Source organism: Mytilus galloprovincialis, chromosome 12 (genome assembly GCF_965363235.1).
Source record: "Mytilus galloprovincialis chromosome 12, xbMytGall1.hap1.1, whole genome shotgun sequence".
NCBI classification, from domain to species: domain Eukaryota; kingdom Metazoa; phylum Mollusca; class Bivalvia; order Mytilida; family Mytilidae; genus Mytilus; species Mytilus galloprovincialis.
In genome coordinates this window covers 75,576,683-75,592,696 of record NC_134849.1, presented here as the reverse complement: position 1 = coordinate 75,592,696, position 16,014 = coordinate 75,576,683, and the positions used below count along the sequence as shown (strand labels likewise).

Genomic DNA, 16,014 nt, shown 5'->3' with positions numbered 1-16,014 from the left:
TTAAACTTAAATATAATTTTATTTAATAATTTTAATAAATAAATGAATATGGTATAAAGGCAAGTTACGTTACGTCTTCAATTTATCTTTTGCCTGCTTTCTGTGCAGCTTTGGTGACTTTTCCTTCTGCAGCTTCAACTTTTGTAACTTCTTTGATGACTCCTACGGCGACAGTCTGTCTCATGTCTCGGACAGCAAAACGTCCTAACGGGGCATATGCTTCGAAGCTTTCAACACACATAGGCTTAGATGGGAGCATGTTTACAATGGCTGCATCTCCAGATTTGATCATTTTAGGATTTTCTTCCAGTATTTTACCACTTCTTCTGTCAATTTTTTGTTTTAACTCTGAAAACTTGCAGGCTACATGAGCGGTATGACAATCCAAGACGGGTGAATAGCCAGCATGTATTTCACCAGGGTGATTCAAGACAATAACCTGTCAAAATAAATTATTGCAGTGCTTAGACGACGCAAAAACACTTGTGAGGTCGGACATTGTTTTTCTTTTCTCGTATGATTTTTTTTTTTTTAAGAACTCTTAATTACTTAATGACAGATGATATCTGCCAGACTGGCATATCCACCGTAAAACAATCCCATACACCAAACTATAGTTGACCTATTGCTTATACTATAAGAAAAACATAAACCAAAACACAAAAACTTAACATTGACCAATGAAACGTGAAAATGAGGTCAGTCAGGTGAAACCAGCCAGAGTGACATGTACAGGCCCATTACCCTATTCTATAGTGACATGTACAGGCCCATTACCCTATTCTATAGTGACATGTACAGGCCCATTACCCTATTCTATATTATTTAAAAGTTAGCACACAATCATTCACTTTTCTTTATATTTTTTGCATATTTTTCTCTATTCTAAATGTGACCTTAGCATGAAAACAACCCTTATCGTTGCAACATGAGGCCAAGGTAAGGTTGCTCCTAATATAAGCGTATACTCTAAACATGATTCGATAGACCAATTATATTGTTTCCCTGTGACTTGTGGTAGCTAAGAAAGTTGCCGTAGCACGTTTTATGTTGTCCTGTGACTTGAAATAGCTAAGAAAGTTGCCTTAGCACGCTTTTGTTGCCTTGTGACTTGTGGTAGCTAAGAAAGTTGCCTTAGCACGTTTTTGTTGCCCTGTGACTTGTTGTGGTAGCTAAGAAAGTTGCCTTAGCACGTTTTATGTTGCCCTGTGACTTGTAGTAGCTAAGAAAGTTGCCTTAGCACGTTTTATGTTGCCCTGTGACTTGTGGTAGCTAAGAAAGTTGCCTTAGCACGTTTTATGTTGTCCTTTTAGCCCATTGTTCTCTACTCTGTAAACCCAATCCAGGCCTTGATATATTTTCACTTTATTTTGTTCAATGTAAACACAAGCTAGACGGGATAAGTCAAAACAAAAAATATATGCACATCAAGAATATTGAATTTTTAGGTGTTCACTCTTCCAAAGTGCTGACACAGCTCCAGTTTAAATCAGAAATCAGATGATTAAATGGCATAATTATTGCTTCCTGCATTACAAGACAAAAAATTAAGCTAAAAGCTTACCTGTGAAAGGAAACTTTTGGCTCCTTTGGGTGGGTCATTTTTGCTGTCACCACAGACCATTCCTCTCCGGACTTCTCTGATAGAGACGTTCTTTACGTTGAAACCTACATTGTCACCAGGCAATGCTTCAGGGAGAGCCTCATGGTGCATTTCTACGGACTTAACTTCAGTACTGATGTTGGCTGGAGCAAAGGTAACAACCATACCAGGCTTGATGATACCAGTTTCTACTCTACCTACTGGCACTGTTCCAATACCTTATGAATTATAGTATACTATATCGTTATTTTTAAATTTATTGCTTTATTGTTGAAGAAAATATACTAAAACTTTCATGCGTATAATCTGAATATAGTGATCCACGCACACACACACACACGCAAACACATACATGTGATACAATTTAAACTTTACTTAAAGCATCATACCAGTCAGTCATCTGTATTATGTATTTGTAATAGATTTTTTAAGGTATTAAAGATTATTCTTTTCTGGTTAAAGGGAGTTAACCCAATTTTAACAGTGCACAAGAAAACAGGAACCTCTAGCTTTTTTTAAAGTCTTGTGTGTTTTTTTAATTTTGGTTCATTTGTTTGTTTCGGAGTTTAGTGTGGCGTCCATTTACTGGAACTAGTACATTATACATGATAGTTTAGGGGCCAGCTGAAGCCTCCCTCCAGGTGCGGGATTTTCTCGCTGCGTTGAAGACCTAATGTTGGCCTTTTGCTGTTTTCTGCTCTTTGGTCGGGTTGTTGGCTCTTTGACACATTTCCCGGTTCTATTCTCTATTCTATCCACTGAGCCCTTTACAAGATCTAACAAATACATTATTATACACGTTGTGTATAAAGCAAGAATCTCTATTTGATAATTCTTGATATTTCATGTTGGTAGTGTATATGTTGCGTATGGCCTTACCACTATTCTTATTCAACAATAATATGTAAGAAAGGGGGAGGGGTGTCGGAGGGGTCCTGATCCCGAAATCCCGAGTTTAAAACATGAAATCCCGAGGTCCCGAATTTAAAGAAATTTAAATCCCGAAATCCCGAGCTTAAAAACACCCGATCCCGACGTCCCGAAAAAGGTCCTGCCCCCTTCTAAGAAGATATACATGTATATAATTTAATTTTGGATGTAACACGTCTTCTGATTGGCTGACGTTATTTTGTTATTAGCCCATAGACATAATTTAGTCAAGTTAAATAACATAAAAAATGTGGTGCACACTGTTAAATAACCCGCTACGCACGTTATTCAGTGTGCACCAATTTTTTTATGTAATTTCTTCATAGACAGAAAAAATATTACAGTCATTAATAAAATATACCTCCTATCTTGTACACATCCTGGAGTGGGAGGCGAAGTGGTAGTGTTGATGGTCTCTCTGGTGGTAGAATAGCATCAAGAGCCTGAAGCAAGGTCTTGCCACTGGCATTTCCTTGTCTCCTTTCTATGTCCCATCCCTTGTACCACGGCATCTTTTCCGATTCTTCAACCATGTTATCTCCATGCCAACCGGAAATAGGAACAACAGCCACGGCTTTCGGATTGTATCCCACTTTCTTCAAATAAGAGCCGATTTCTTTTTTTATTTCATTAAAACGAGGCTGAAAAAAATAATTTGGGAGATAATTGTATTGTATTTGAAGATTTTTGCCATTGTGAACATCAATTGACGATTTGATAGTCGCAAATCGAGTTTACTATCTGCGCATTAGCGACCATCAAATCTTCGAAGTACAATATTTGTATTCTAAATCTAAAACATCTGACAAAACCTCAGTTTAAGCATGCACTTTAAGGCAACCATATGTAATGAAGGTGCTGTAAGTGATTTTTGTTTAATTATTATTATCGACTTATTTTGATAAAGGGGGACAATCCTCAGAGATTAAAAAAGGGATAACAATCAATAAAAGGTGTTAACGTTGATTAAGTTCATAGCCTTCCTGTTACAGGTGTAAGGTCATAGATTTTCAAGCATTCTTCAGGATTCGATAAAAGTATTTTCGTTGGTTTCTGCGTGTCATGTTTGTATTTTATTGTTCGTTTTGTTATAAATCAAGCCGTTAGTTTTCTGTTTTGTTGTTTCACACATTGTATCGTCAGGTCTTTTTGTAACTGACTATATTGTATGGCTTTTGCTTATTGTTGAAGTATGAGTATGCCTAAATTGCAACACATTAACAAAAGATGGACACTTTGATTCAATTCTATCTAATATATTTCTGTAGTGCCAATACAAATTTTGAACGCTAGTTTTATTACGTATATTTTCTAAAGCCATTTTTAAAAATCTTATAAAATCCTTGCTACTTTTTCAGTGTTTGAAAGAAAAAAGGTGCAAATGTTCAATCTCTGAAAATATAGTGAGAATCATTTCCAGCCAAATGTTTAATTGATAAAACTCAAAAACAAGCCAGAAGGACTCAGACCTGTATATTTTCCCTGCTTTTTAACTTCCTCTATATTTATAAACTATCACTTTAAAACAGTCTTTCATAACACTTATTATTTTTAAACAGAAGAGCAAACATTTGTGTTAAACATACAACCGTTCGCAATTAAAAGTTTCGGAAAACAGGAAAAAAGATTTCTGACAGACCCAAAAACAGTACACTATTTACAACTCTTCATGGTTAGGGATGTTCGCTACTCAAAATAACAAGCTTTTTAAGGGAGTAGACCTTGGTTCAGTGAGATAACTCTTTAAATCAGTTAAGCGTTTGTAAAAGTCAACCTCATCAATGTATTTTAAGCATTTACTTGAAACAGATTGAAAATAGTCTATGTAACCTAGAAGCTTAGAATATATTTTTGAAAATGGTTGACACAAGTGTACTGATGATTTTAAGAGTAATTTCCCTTAACCTAGGTCTACCTCCTTAAAAGACTGCTATAAATTGATAGAATACAAATATCGGAACTAAAAAAGCAGAAAAAAATGAAGGGTGTTTGTCCTTGTTTCCGATATATATAAGCCATTGAAAATTTAGCGGGAAATGATTCTCTCCATGCGGATTTCCAATACATTTAACATTGACACCTTTTTTCTTTCAAAACCTATGAAAAAATAACAAGGATTTTATTAGATTTTCAAATATGGCTTTTTAAACAATATGTAATAAAATTATGAAAAGAAAAGAAGAGGTAAGTGGGCAAAATTTTTATGGCACTATATGGATAAAACCAGAGGATTCCAAATATCTGAAAAAAGTTATAAAAAAAACCAAGAGTATCAAACATCCTTAAGCTAATGGCCAAATGATAAGTCATTCAGTTGAGTAGTATTGGAGAAATGTGTGACGAAAACGTTCATTTGATACATATTGAAAAATTCAAAGTATCGGCAAACAGGAAATAGGGATCCGACAGGTCCGAAATTTGTTCACCTGTAACAACTCACCACAGTCAAGCTTCGGGCTTAATATGACGAAGTTTCTGAGAAAATTCTGACGAAAGTTTTTGTTGGACGAACGAATGGTCAAACAGACGGACGAACGAATGGACGGAGAAGGTGATTACAATATGGTTTAATTAGTTGCTTACTTCACTGTATGGTGGCTCTGTATTGTCCATCTTGTTGACGCCGACAATCATCTGTTTGACACCAAGCGTGTAAGCCAGTAGGGCATGTTCTCTTGTCTGACCATTTTTTGAGATACCAGCTTCAAATTCACCAGTACTAGCAGCAACAATTAACACGGCACAGTCAGCTTGAGATGTACCTGATTAAAAGATAAATCAAATACCTTCAAAGATCTTTATAGAGATGAGGGTCTGGATGGGGGTCCTTCATTTCTTTAACTTTTTGTGCCATTTTTATTTATTCTTTATTGATGTTGACCCTTATTCTCTTTTGATGATATTTCAGCACCCTATTATTCTCTATATTTTTATGGCCTATTTTTCTCTATTCTATATATGTTTCGTACTGGCCTTTGTTAGTCTTGTATGTTTTTTAATTTTAGTTCATTTATATGTTTTGGAGTTTAGTGTGACGTCCATTTTCACTGAACTAGTACACAATTTTATTTAGGGGCCAGCTGAGGACCACCTCCGGGTACGGGATTTTCTCGCTGCGTTGAAGACCCATTGGTAGCCTTCGGCTGCATGTTGTCTGCTCTGTTCGGGTAATTGTCTCTTTAACATATTCCCCATTTCCATTCTCAATTTTATTTGCTTTTATTCTGCACGTTTTACCCATTATTCTCTATTCTGTAAACCCTATCCAGACCCCCAGATATCCTCACCCAACTGATCACAGTTTATATCCAGACCCCAATATATCATCACCCATCTGAACACAGTTTATATCCAGACCCCCAGATATCCTCACCCATCTGATCACAGTTTATATCCAGACCCCCAGATATCCTCACCCATCTGATCACAGTTTATATCCAGACCCCCAGATATCCTCACCCATCTGATCACAGTTTATATCCAGACCCACAGATATCCTCATCCATCTGATCACAGTTTATATCCAGACCCCCAGATATCCTCACCCATCTGATCACAGTTTAGATTTATTTAGACTAGCTTACATATCAGAGTTATAAGCAAATAAAATCATTTGTAAGGATCTTCTTTCTGAATTTTTATCAACTCTCTCTCTCTCAACTCATTGAAGCTGGAAATTATTCAATCATTTTTCAAAAATGGTAACAAACGACATTAATGAATGTCATACAAAAGGTGTTCAAAATATAAAATGAAAATTAATAGAAACAGCAAATATCATACCCACGTGCATTTTAAGAGCATATTGCAATAGTTTTCAATTTAATAAACTTCCATTGGTCGCCTTTTTTTATATATCAAAACTTGAATCGACCATCAAGAAATGCCCCCAGAAATACCATCTCTTAGTCCCTTAAATTATTAATAAGGCGATAATTTTTCTTAAACTGGAGTGATTTTTGTTATATTTTGTTTTCGTTTTGAGGCGAGTTCTGCTGACGGTAATTAACTTTGAAAAATTTTAATTTAATTTAAGATAAAAAAATAATCAAAAATTAAACGAAATACCAACAATTTTTACGAAAAGACATCTTTCAAGTTAAAGATCGAATCCTAGTTGACGAAATTCCCTTTTTTAAACTCACCGGTGGTCATGTTTATGATCTGTAATCTCTGCGTCAAGGAGTATTGACGAGATTTCCCTTTTCAAAACCCGCCAGTGATCATGTTTATGATGAAATCTCTGCGTAAAGGAGCATGACGAGATTTCCTTTTTTTAAAACTCACCAGTGATCATGTTTTTGATGCAATCTCTGCGTCAAGGAGTATTGACGAAATTTTCTTTTTTTAAAACTCACCGGTGATCATGTTTTTGATGAAATCTCTATGTCCGGGAGCATCAATAACGGTGACATAGTACTTGGTCGACTCAAACTTCCACAAAGCAATGTCAATGGTAATACCACGTTCACGCTCAGCCTTCAGTTTGTCCAAAACCCAGGCATACTTGAAGGAACCCTTCCCCACCTAAACAAATAATAAAAACGTTTTATTTTAAAGATGACATCTGTTGGGAATCTGCCAAAAAATAACTATGATAATAGTTTTACTTTGTTGGACAGTTTCTTCAAAATCTTAAAAGAAAAGTACTTTGATGATAGATTTTTGTAGGTTGTCACAGGAAAAACAACCAGCATCACAGCATTATCAAAGTGCTTGATTTAATACATCAACAATATTTTTACTGTAAAATTCCAATTTCCGAGAATTTTTTTACATTTACTCGTGTAAATAGATGTGTTATGGAAAATGAAACTTTTAGTATGTGCATTTTAAAGTGATATATTCTTAAATGGATCTCATCGCCAATTTTACCCGTGTAATATAAGCCCTATTGATGATTAACATTATTGTGCCCGTGTATATAAGCCATAAACTGTTTAAAACCCTAGGGTAAACATTGCTTAAATTATCTATGGGAAGTCAAATTGAATATTTCTTTGTTTAAAACATTAGTTGTAGTTGATTTAAGTACAATTATGGACAAAGGAAGACAACTCTAATTTTTAAAGATGACTTTAACAATGACATCATTTATATTTTTAGAACAGATATTTTATATTCCTACACCTTACAAAAGTTATGTAATTTTCTTGACAAGTGTAGTATGATGTATATGCAGTATATTTTGTGTATTATATCAAAAGTATGATCAGCCTTGGAAGATTTAGATATCAAGTCGGTAACATAGGGTTCTGATTGCATTTCCTGCAATCTTCCTCCAAAAATTAGTTAAAAAAAACTAATTTTTAGTTGATTTTCAATCTGACAAATGACGCGATAAGGTAGTTTTCATATATTTTCGTTAACTAAGTCTGAATAGTAGAAAAGACAGGCGAAAGATACCAAACATTAAAATTCTTAACTCATAAAAAAATAAAAACTGAGCAACACAACCAAACTGAAAATTGGGGTGATCTCAGGTGCTCCAGAATGGTATCCTGACTGCAAGCAAATTGTCAGTTACAAATAATATCAAGTGATTGAAGAGGGCGTACTACGTTTACGGTATAAGCTTAAATTGATATAGGATCATATAGGTGTAACCTACTGAATATTGCGATCGGGAACCAGTCTAACGCAAGATAAAACCGGAAGTAAGCTTAAGTGTCCCGGAAGAGTTGTATCACTTACCTCAGCTGCTTCCTTCTCGAATTTCTCGATGGTTCTTTTGTCGATTCCACCACATTTGTAAATCAAATGACCAGTTGATGTTGACTTTCCAGAGTCGACGTGACCAATGACGACAATGTTGATATGTGTCTTCGCCTTACTTGCCGACATGATTGATTGGTAATCTATTTATAATGAGATGATATTGTCAACATTACAATAAAACAAGTTAGTTTCTATTTTTTTTTTGGAAAAGGGGGGGGGGAGGAGTAATTTATTTTAAGTAATTATATATAAGACCGAACAACAAACGACTCTAGGTATTCGGTTGCTAACTGAAAGGTATAAATAATATTTTTATATATATATTTTGATACTTTACTCTTGAAGAGCACATACAAACAGACTTAAAATGATTAATAACAAAATCAAATAATCAAACAATACAAATAAGAGGATGTGGTATGATTGCCATTGAGGCACAAATCAATCAATAAATAGCACACTGTAAAAAGTAAACAATTATAGATCAAAGTAATGCCTTGGCTCACAACGAACAGCAAGCTATATAAAGGGCCACAAAATTACTAGTGTAAAACAGGAAAACCAACGGTCTAATAAAAATGTCTCAAATTCAGCAATAGTTAAATAAAATAATAAGATCTTGAACACATATTTTCACGGTGCAATACATGTAAAACTATTAATTATTCCTTTTAAATAGAAAAAAACCCAAACTTTTTCATTATTCAAACTTAGAAGTTGAAAAAAAGGAACTCTTTCATTATTCATACCTATAAAAGTTGAAAACTGAATTCCGAAAAATGAATAAAGAATAATGAACCTACTTCTACGTGGTGGTACATTTTCTTAGCTATGTATCCCGCATTATAATGACCAATTTCCTTCTTAAAGCGTATTTTTTTCAAACAAAAATAAGAATGAAATTTCATTTATTCCATTTGTTCGTGTGCCTAAAATCCGTAAAATCCCTCCTACGAATGATCAGTTCTTTATTTCAAACATAATGAAATATAATGATAAAATAAACATAAAAACATTCGATTATTTTTTGAGAAAATAAACCAGACAGTCTTACATATCGTAACGTTTCAAACTGAATTCATTGGCCTAACGATAGATTTTTATTCTTTATTCAAAACAAAACAAAAAACGAACAAAAAAAAAAACCAAAAAATGTCAAAAAAATAATTAAAAACATCTTTTTTTTTGTAACCCATACAATCTTACCTTTCGTTTCAAACGATGGAGACAAACTGTTGGACCTTATCAAATCATCCGGGACCTGGTTGAACTTTTAATAGCCTGCGCGGCATCCTGAAACGCATAAGACCTTGACACGTCCGTATCAAGGACATTATTATCGCCCTGCATCCTTGATTATTTTTATCCCTTGCATCATGTCATCGAACTTTTTTAAAGATTATAAATTATAAATAAAATATCTCTTTAAATAATCTGTTTTGTCAACACAAGTAATAACATCTCGGTTGGCTTACTTTAGAATGAAATAAACATTATTTTTGTTGATGTCGGGCGACCTTGGAAAAAGAAAAGAAATTAATAAGTAACTGTAAAGTCAATGAAAATGTATACTTTGATATTGAGTGCAACAGGCTTTGAACCTAGTTTCATAGTCTATGCTTTTACATTAACTACTTTTTAAAATATAAATATAACCAATTTAACACATATTCAGAAGTAAAGTCATCTTAAAATTGATATACTTATAGTTGTTGTTTTGCCAACTTCTTGTTCAACAGATGTACCAAGGTGTAAATAAAAAAAAAATAGCCAACAAAATTTTGTGCTATGTAAAATTTTAACACTAAATATCTGCAATATTTGTGCAATTTGTCATATACACCAGGGATAAAGTTTTAAATGCAACAAACACGGGTGGAACTTATTGTTTCAAAACAACAAGATGTTCAAACGACTGTTATAGATTGATAGTATAAATAATTCAATTCAATTCAAATCCTTATTGCAATAACACTATATATATCTTATATAGCATGTCACGTCACAACATAACAAAATGAAAACATTCACTAACAAAAAAAAACCCAGCATTACCAGGGGCGGATCCAGCCGTCTAAAAAAGGGGTGGTGGTTCCCAACTCAGGATAAAAAGGGGGGCAACTATACGTCCCCATTCAAATGCACTGATTGTCCAAATTGAGGGATTCCAACCCCCGGAACCCCGTCCCCTGGATCCGCCACTGCTGAATACATAATAATTAAAGTAAATATAAAGATAAATATTTCAAGAGTCCGCTGTCCTCAGTTCTATAGAATGTTTTAAAAAGGCCCCTAGCTAATTTACCTAAATGTGTGAATTTGGGTTGAGTATAAATAGAATTTTATCTATTATTATATCATTTAAATTTCTAAAGTGCATTTTTTATATATATAAAAAAATCAACGGTTAATATCACATCTATAAAAAGAAATGAAACTAAAAAAAACAGAAAAAAATGTAGGGTCCGTGTGCATGGTTACGAGATTGAAGCCATTGAAAATTTGGCGGGAAATAATTCTCTCTAGACTTTTCACACATTTAACATTAGTACCCTTTTTATTATAATACAATAGGGGTTATGGGAGACATTTTTCTTATGGCATTACATGGACAAAGCCAGAGGATTCCGAGTATGTGGCAAAATATTCAAAAACAAGAGGAGCGAACATCACCTTAACGGTTTCGGCACTTAAAGTTAACCACCGAGGGTAGTAATGAATATTCATCTTTACCGGATGATTGGCATCGATGTAAATAAAAGCATGAGAGTCATTACCGGAGTCAGTTGCAATTATTGTGTGCAACGTCAGATCAAATTAGTTCAATTTAATTGTTAGAAATACTGTTTTCTGCTGAAAATTAAAAAAAAAAATGAATTGAATGGAATGGAATTGAGCTATGTACAATACAGTATAAGTTATATGGTTCGCTACTGACCCCATACGGATCCATAGAGGGTTAGTAAAATCCATAGGGGGTGAGGCCGGAGGCCGAGTCCCCTATGGATTTTATTCACCCTCTATGGATCCGTAGGGGGTCAGTAGTTAACCGTATAACGAATTTATCGTAACGGCTGGACTTTTGTTGCTGCGTTTTGTTGAAAAATAATCAAAGAAACACAACAACATTAATAGATGACGTCACCATTACCGCGTCACGAACCCCCTATGAAATTTACTAACCCCCTACGGTCTCATAGGGGGTCACCACGTGACGGCGTTAAACCAATCACAACGTGATAATTTAGCCGCGGTACGATAATAAATATTAGCAATTAGAATTAGACGGTAGACACTAAGCATATTTTGCCTATTGATTCTTTTTGCATGCCTATTTGGTTATACTATAATGCACTAATTGTTTCGATACTGTTTAATGTTTAAATAAGACCTTTTTGTGAACCATTTACGCACTATTAATATAAAGATCAGATTCATACAGGATCATACAGTTCAAGCTAACTATTTTATGTACGAAAGCTAATACTTATGTAACGGTGATGCTGAGATAATCTCCCTTTGCTAGAATATGGGATGACGCAAAATGAACTATATCACTGTCAAGAACGGAATAGAAAAGTGAATATATAAATCAAACTATATTGCGATGATTTGGTAAACGTTTAATCCAACTTACTGGATATTTTATGGAAGATTTTGCCATTTGTATAGAGGAATTATACCTTCTAAAATGAACTTAGGAGAATAATAAACTAATTATACAATTTACAGTTACAATAAAGATGTAAACCGCCTTGAAAACTCGCCCACTGATCTCTTAAGTGATGCTTTTATTGAAAGCTCCTCTCATAAAGCTGTGGCTGATCAATCATGGTATGCAAACATAAAGTTTGTTAGTGAAAAACTTGATTTACATTAGCAATTTGTAAAAAACTCAGTTAAAATAAATTCAAAATTTTACTTAGAAAATGTATCAAAACTGATTTTTTAACATATTGGAGCCATCAAAAAGACTTAATTAAAAAAGATGATCACAGTAAATTGAGCAACTACTTTAAATTTAAACATAATTTCACTTTTGAAGATTACTTCAATATTAAGAACAGAGATAAGAGAGTTATACTAACTAGATTTAGAATAAGTAATCATTGTCTCCGCATAGAGAGAGGCCGTTACGAACGAAAAATTGATGACCATGGAAAAAATATTACACTGCCAAGATCAGAGAGAACATGCCAGTTTTGTTCAATGAACTCGGTTGAAGACGAAGAACATTTTTTATTTAAATGTACCCTTTATAATAAGGAAAGAAAAACCTTTCTGGGATGAACTCTTTGCAAAATACCCATATTTATCCCAAATATCTAATAGTAATCTGCTTATTTGGTTTATGTCAAACGATAGCCTTCATTTTAACTCTAAATTATGTGAATTGCTATCCTCATTTTACACATTGAGAAACTAAATATTTGCTTAACTGAAACTTATAAAACTTATTTATAGTCTTCACCAGTTCATTGTAACATTATATACTTGAATTGTTCTTTTCTGGGCAGTAAGAGTTATCCTTCGTTCCATATATACAATGTAGGCAACAGTTTTCTGACTCTCCTCATAAAAAAATACATTTGTATTGGTATTTTTATCTGTATTTTATTTTTTTCATTTACATGTTGTACTGTTAAATCAATCATCCTTAATCAGAACAATAGTTGTATGTGTGAGTGTATGAGAGTGGGAGAGAAAGGCTTTTTATTTTTACTTTTTGTGATTACATGCTTGTTATGAGCCCTATGATTAGGAAATAAAATATCTTTATCTTTATCTTTATCTTTATCTTTAAACTTGTCAAATATCACATCAAATACTAATATTGATGCGTGCTATCATTAATGCGATGTTTGTCACTACAAACTTGAACTATAGATTTTGAATAAAATGATTATAAAAAAAATCCTCTTTAATTTCATATATAATATTTCAAAATGCGAGTTTTATTATTGCGATTACAACTCTGTCGCATTTGCGCAAAAATAAAAACCTCGCATTATTTCTGAATTTACAGACATCTGTACCGTGATCTGTTATAGGTTTTTATAGTTAATTCCTGTGTCATTTGGTCTCTTTTGGAGAGTTGTCTCATTGGCAATCATGCCAGATCTTCTTTTTTTATATAATAAAACGAAAACCTGAACGTCTATACATCATGAATTAAAATTCATCTTTTTTTAGTCGTGCTGGAGACAGAGTCAAATGAACAAATGGACTAGATGAAACTGAATGAAAAAAATAAAGAAAACACCAACTTGATCTGATTCGAGAAAAGATTATATTTGCCGCAGCTTTTTCCATTTGCGCCAATCTGCACTTAATTAGAGCCTTTTTTTTTTTATTTCTCTACGCCAATTTTATTTTCTTCATTTGAACAAATTAACCGGAAAACACAAGTCATGAGGCATATAAGATGTATAGAATTTATTTATATAATAACAAAAATATTCCTTCTGGCCTTTTGACACCTGTCACTTGCTTACACGTGACGGGGAGGAGGAGGGGGAATTGAAAGCAGGATAAGTTTATTGCAAAAGTTCTAAAACTGTGTACATCACACTTGAAGTAGCACTTTATAAAATAAGATAGTAACAGTTTGACATAAAAAGCACATTTGCATATGCACAAATCTTTCTTAACCGAGTATTGTCATGCAACACTTCTGTTGAACTGCAACCTTGTGCAATATCTTCCCTACAATAGAGATCTGATTATCATTTTTACAAGTTAATGCCTGTATTTTCTTTATGGCATCGGTTCCATATATTAAAGTAAATGTTCGGGTACCAGACGTGTGTTTAAATGATGATACCCATGAGCTCAACATGTGTCTATATACACATTTATCTATATGATATCTTGTATTCATTGAACTGCTGCGTTTGGTTTAAAAAGATTTTTTTTTTCATCTAAATTTATCAGATCTAACCTTTCGAATTAATTTGGCGCTAATAAAAAATTGTCAATGTGCGCAAATGAAAACAAATATGATTTTTCGATATATTCAAAATTGGCGTAATTGTCAAACGTACATTCACCGATCACATATTACTGGTTAGATTAAAAAATAATATGATATTTAGATTTAGAAGCGCCTTAAGAAATTCATTGATTTTTGTTACCATCAGTACAGCCGCAAATATTTCAGAAAAGTTCGGGGAGAAAACTAATTAATAGATACAATAGGGACTTAATGTTACTGTCTTCGGTCATTCAGAGTGAAGTATAGATACGAAAATTTGGACTGCCGATTGAACATGGTATGTTTTGATATTGCATAATAACAACCGACGGTAGGTATACACAAATACTGTTGATAGACGGTACATAGGAGCACTATACTGTATGTTAACCACCGACGGTAGGTATAAACAAATACTTTGATAGACGGTATATAGGAGCACTATATTGTATGTTAACCACCGACGGTAGGTATACACAAATATTGTTGATAGACGGTATATAGGAGCACTATATTGTATGTTAACCACCGACGGTAGGTATACACAAATACTGTTGATAGACGGTATATAGGAGCACTATATTGTATGTTAACCGCCGACGGTAGGTATTCACACATACTGATGATAAACGGTATACAGGAGCACTATATTATATGTTAACCTCCGACGGTAGGTATACACAAATACTATTGATAGACGGTATATAGGAGCACTATATTGTATGTTAACCACTGACGGTAGGTATACACAAATACTGTTGATGGACGGTATATAGGAGCACTATATTGTATGTTAACCACTGACGGTAGGTATACACAAATACTGTTTATAGACGGTATATAGGAGCACTATATTGTATGTTAACCACCAACGGTAGGTTTACACAAATACTGTTGATAGACGGTATATAGGAGCACTATATTGCATGTTAACCACCGACGGTAGGTAGAGACAAATACTGTTGATAGACGGTATATAGGAGCACTATATTGTATATTAACCACCGACGGTAGGTATAAACAAATACTGTTGATAGACGGTATATAGGAGCACTATATTGTATGTTAACCACCGACGGTAGGTATACACAAATACTGTTGATAGACGGTATATAGGAGCACTATAATGTATGTTTACCACCGACGGTAGGTATACACAAATACTGTTGATAGACGGTATACAGGAGCACTATATTGTATGTTAACCAACGACGGTAGGTATACACAAATACTTTTGATAGACGTTATATAGGAGTACTGTATTGTATGTTCACCACCGACGGTAGGTATAGACAAATACTGTTGATAGACGGTATATAGGAGCAATTTATTATACGTTAACCACCGACGGTAACTATAAAGAAATACTGTTGATAGACGGTATAAAGCGGCACACTATTTTATGTTGACCACCAACCGTAGGTTTAGAAAAATACTGTTGATAGACAATATATAGTAGTTCTATATTGTATGTTAACCACCGATGGTAGGTATATGCAAATACTGTTAATAACGGGAATACAGCAGCACTATATCATATGTTAACCACCGACGGTAGGTACAGACAAAAACTGTTGATAGACGGTATACAGGAGTACTGTATGGTATATTAACCACCGACGGTAGGTATAGACAAATAGAGTTGATAGACGGTATATATAGGAGCACTGTATTGTATGTTAACTACCGACAGTAGGTATAGACAACTGTCAATAGACTGTGTAATGGAGCACTATATTGTATGTTAACCACCGACGGTAGGTATAGAAAAATACTGTTGTAACTTGAT

The 16,014-nt window shown here is 33.9% G+C and overlaps 1 protein-coding gene across 2 annotated transcripts; it reads right to left on the bottom strand.

Annotated features, from left to right (window-relative positions):
- On the bottom strand, window positions 1–9,520 carry LOC143054854 (elongation factor 1-alpha-like). Of its 2 annotated transcripts, XM_076227918.1 has the most exons (7): window positions 9,458–9,520; window positions 8,228–8,391; window positions 6,892–7,060; window positions 5,117–5,295; window positions 2,895–3,174; window positions 1,565–1,821; window positions 1–439 (listed from the first exon to the last, which is right to left on the bottom strand). In XM_076227918.1, exons 2-7 carry the CDS (start codon window positions 8,375–8,377, stop codon window positions 83–85), a joined length of 1,392 nt encoding a protein of 463 aa, XP_076084033.1. In that variant the 5' UTR covers window positions 8,378–8,391; window positions 9,458–9,520; the 3' UTR covers window positions 1–82. The 2 variants fall into 2 exon arrangements, with proteins under 2 accessions (XP_076084033.1, XP_076084034.1); XM_076227919.1 differs by lacking the exons at window positions 6,892–7,060; window positions 8,228–8,391; window positions 9,458–9,520 and adding an exon at window positions 6,821–6,843.
- Between the last annotated feature and the right edge of the window lie 6,494 nt (window positions 9,521–16,014).

What these genes read in the sequence shown, in the direction of transcription:
- LOC143054854 (XM_076227918.1), bottom strand. Translation starts at nt 8,377, where the DNA reads ATGTCGGCAAGTAAGGCGAAGACACATATCAACATTGTCGTCATTGGT. An exon ending in CAGAGCCACCATACAGTGAA is followed by an intron (nt 3,175 to 5,116) that starts GTAAGCAACTAA and finishes TATTTTTTTCAG; the next exon opens with CCTCGTTTTAATGAAATAAA. An exon ending in GGATGTGTACAAGATAGGAG is followed by an intron (nt 1,822 to 2,894) that starts GTATATTTTATT and finishes ATAATTCATAAG; the next exon opens with GTATTGGAACAGTGCCAGTA.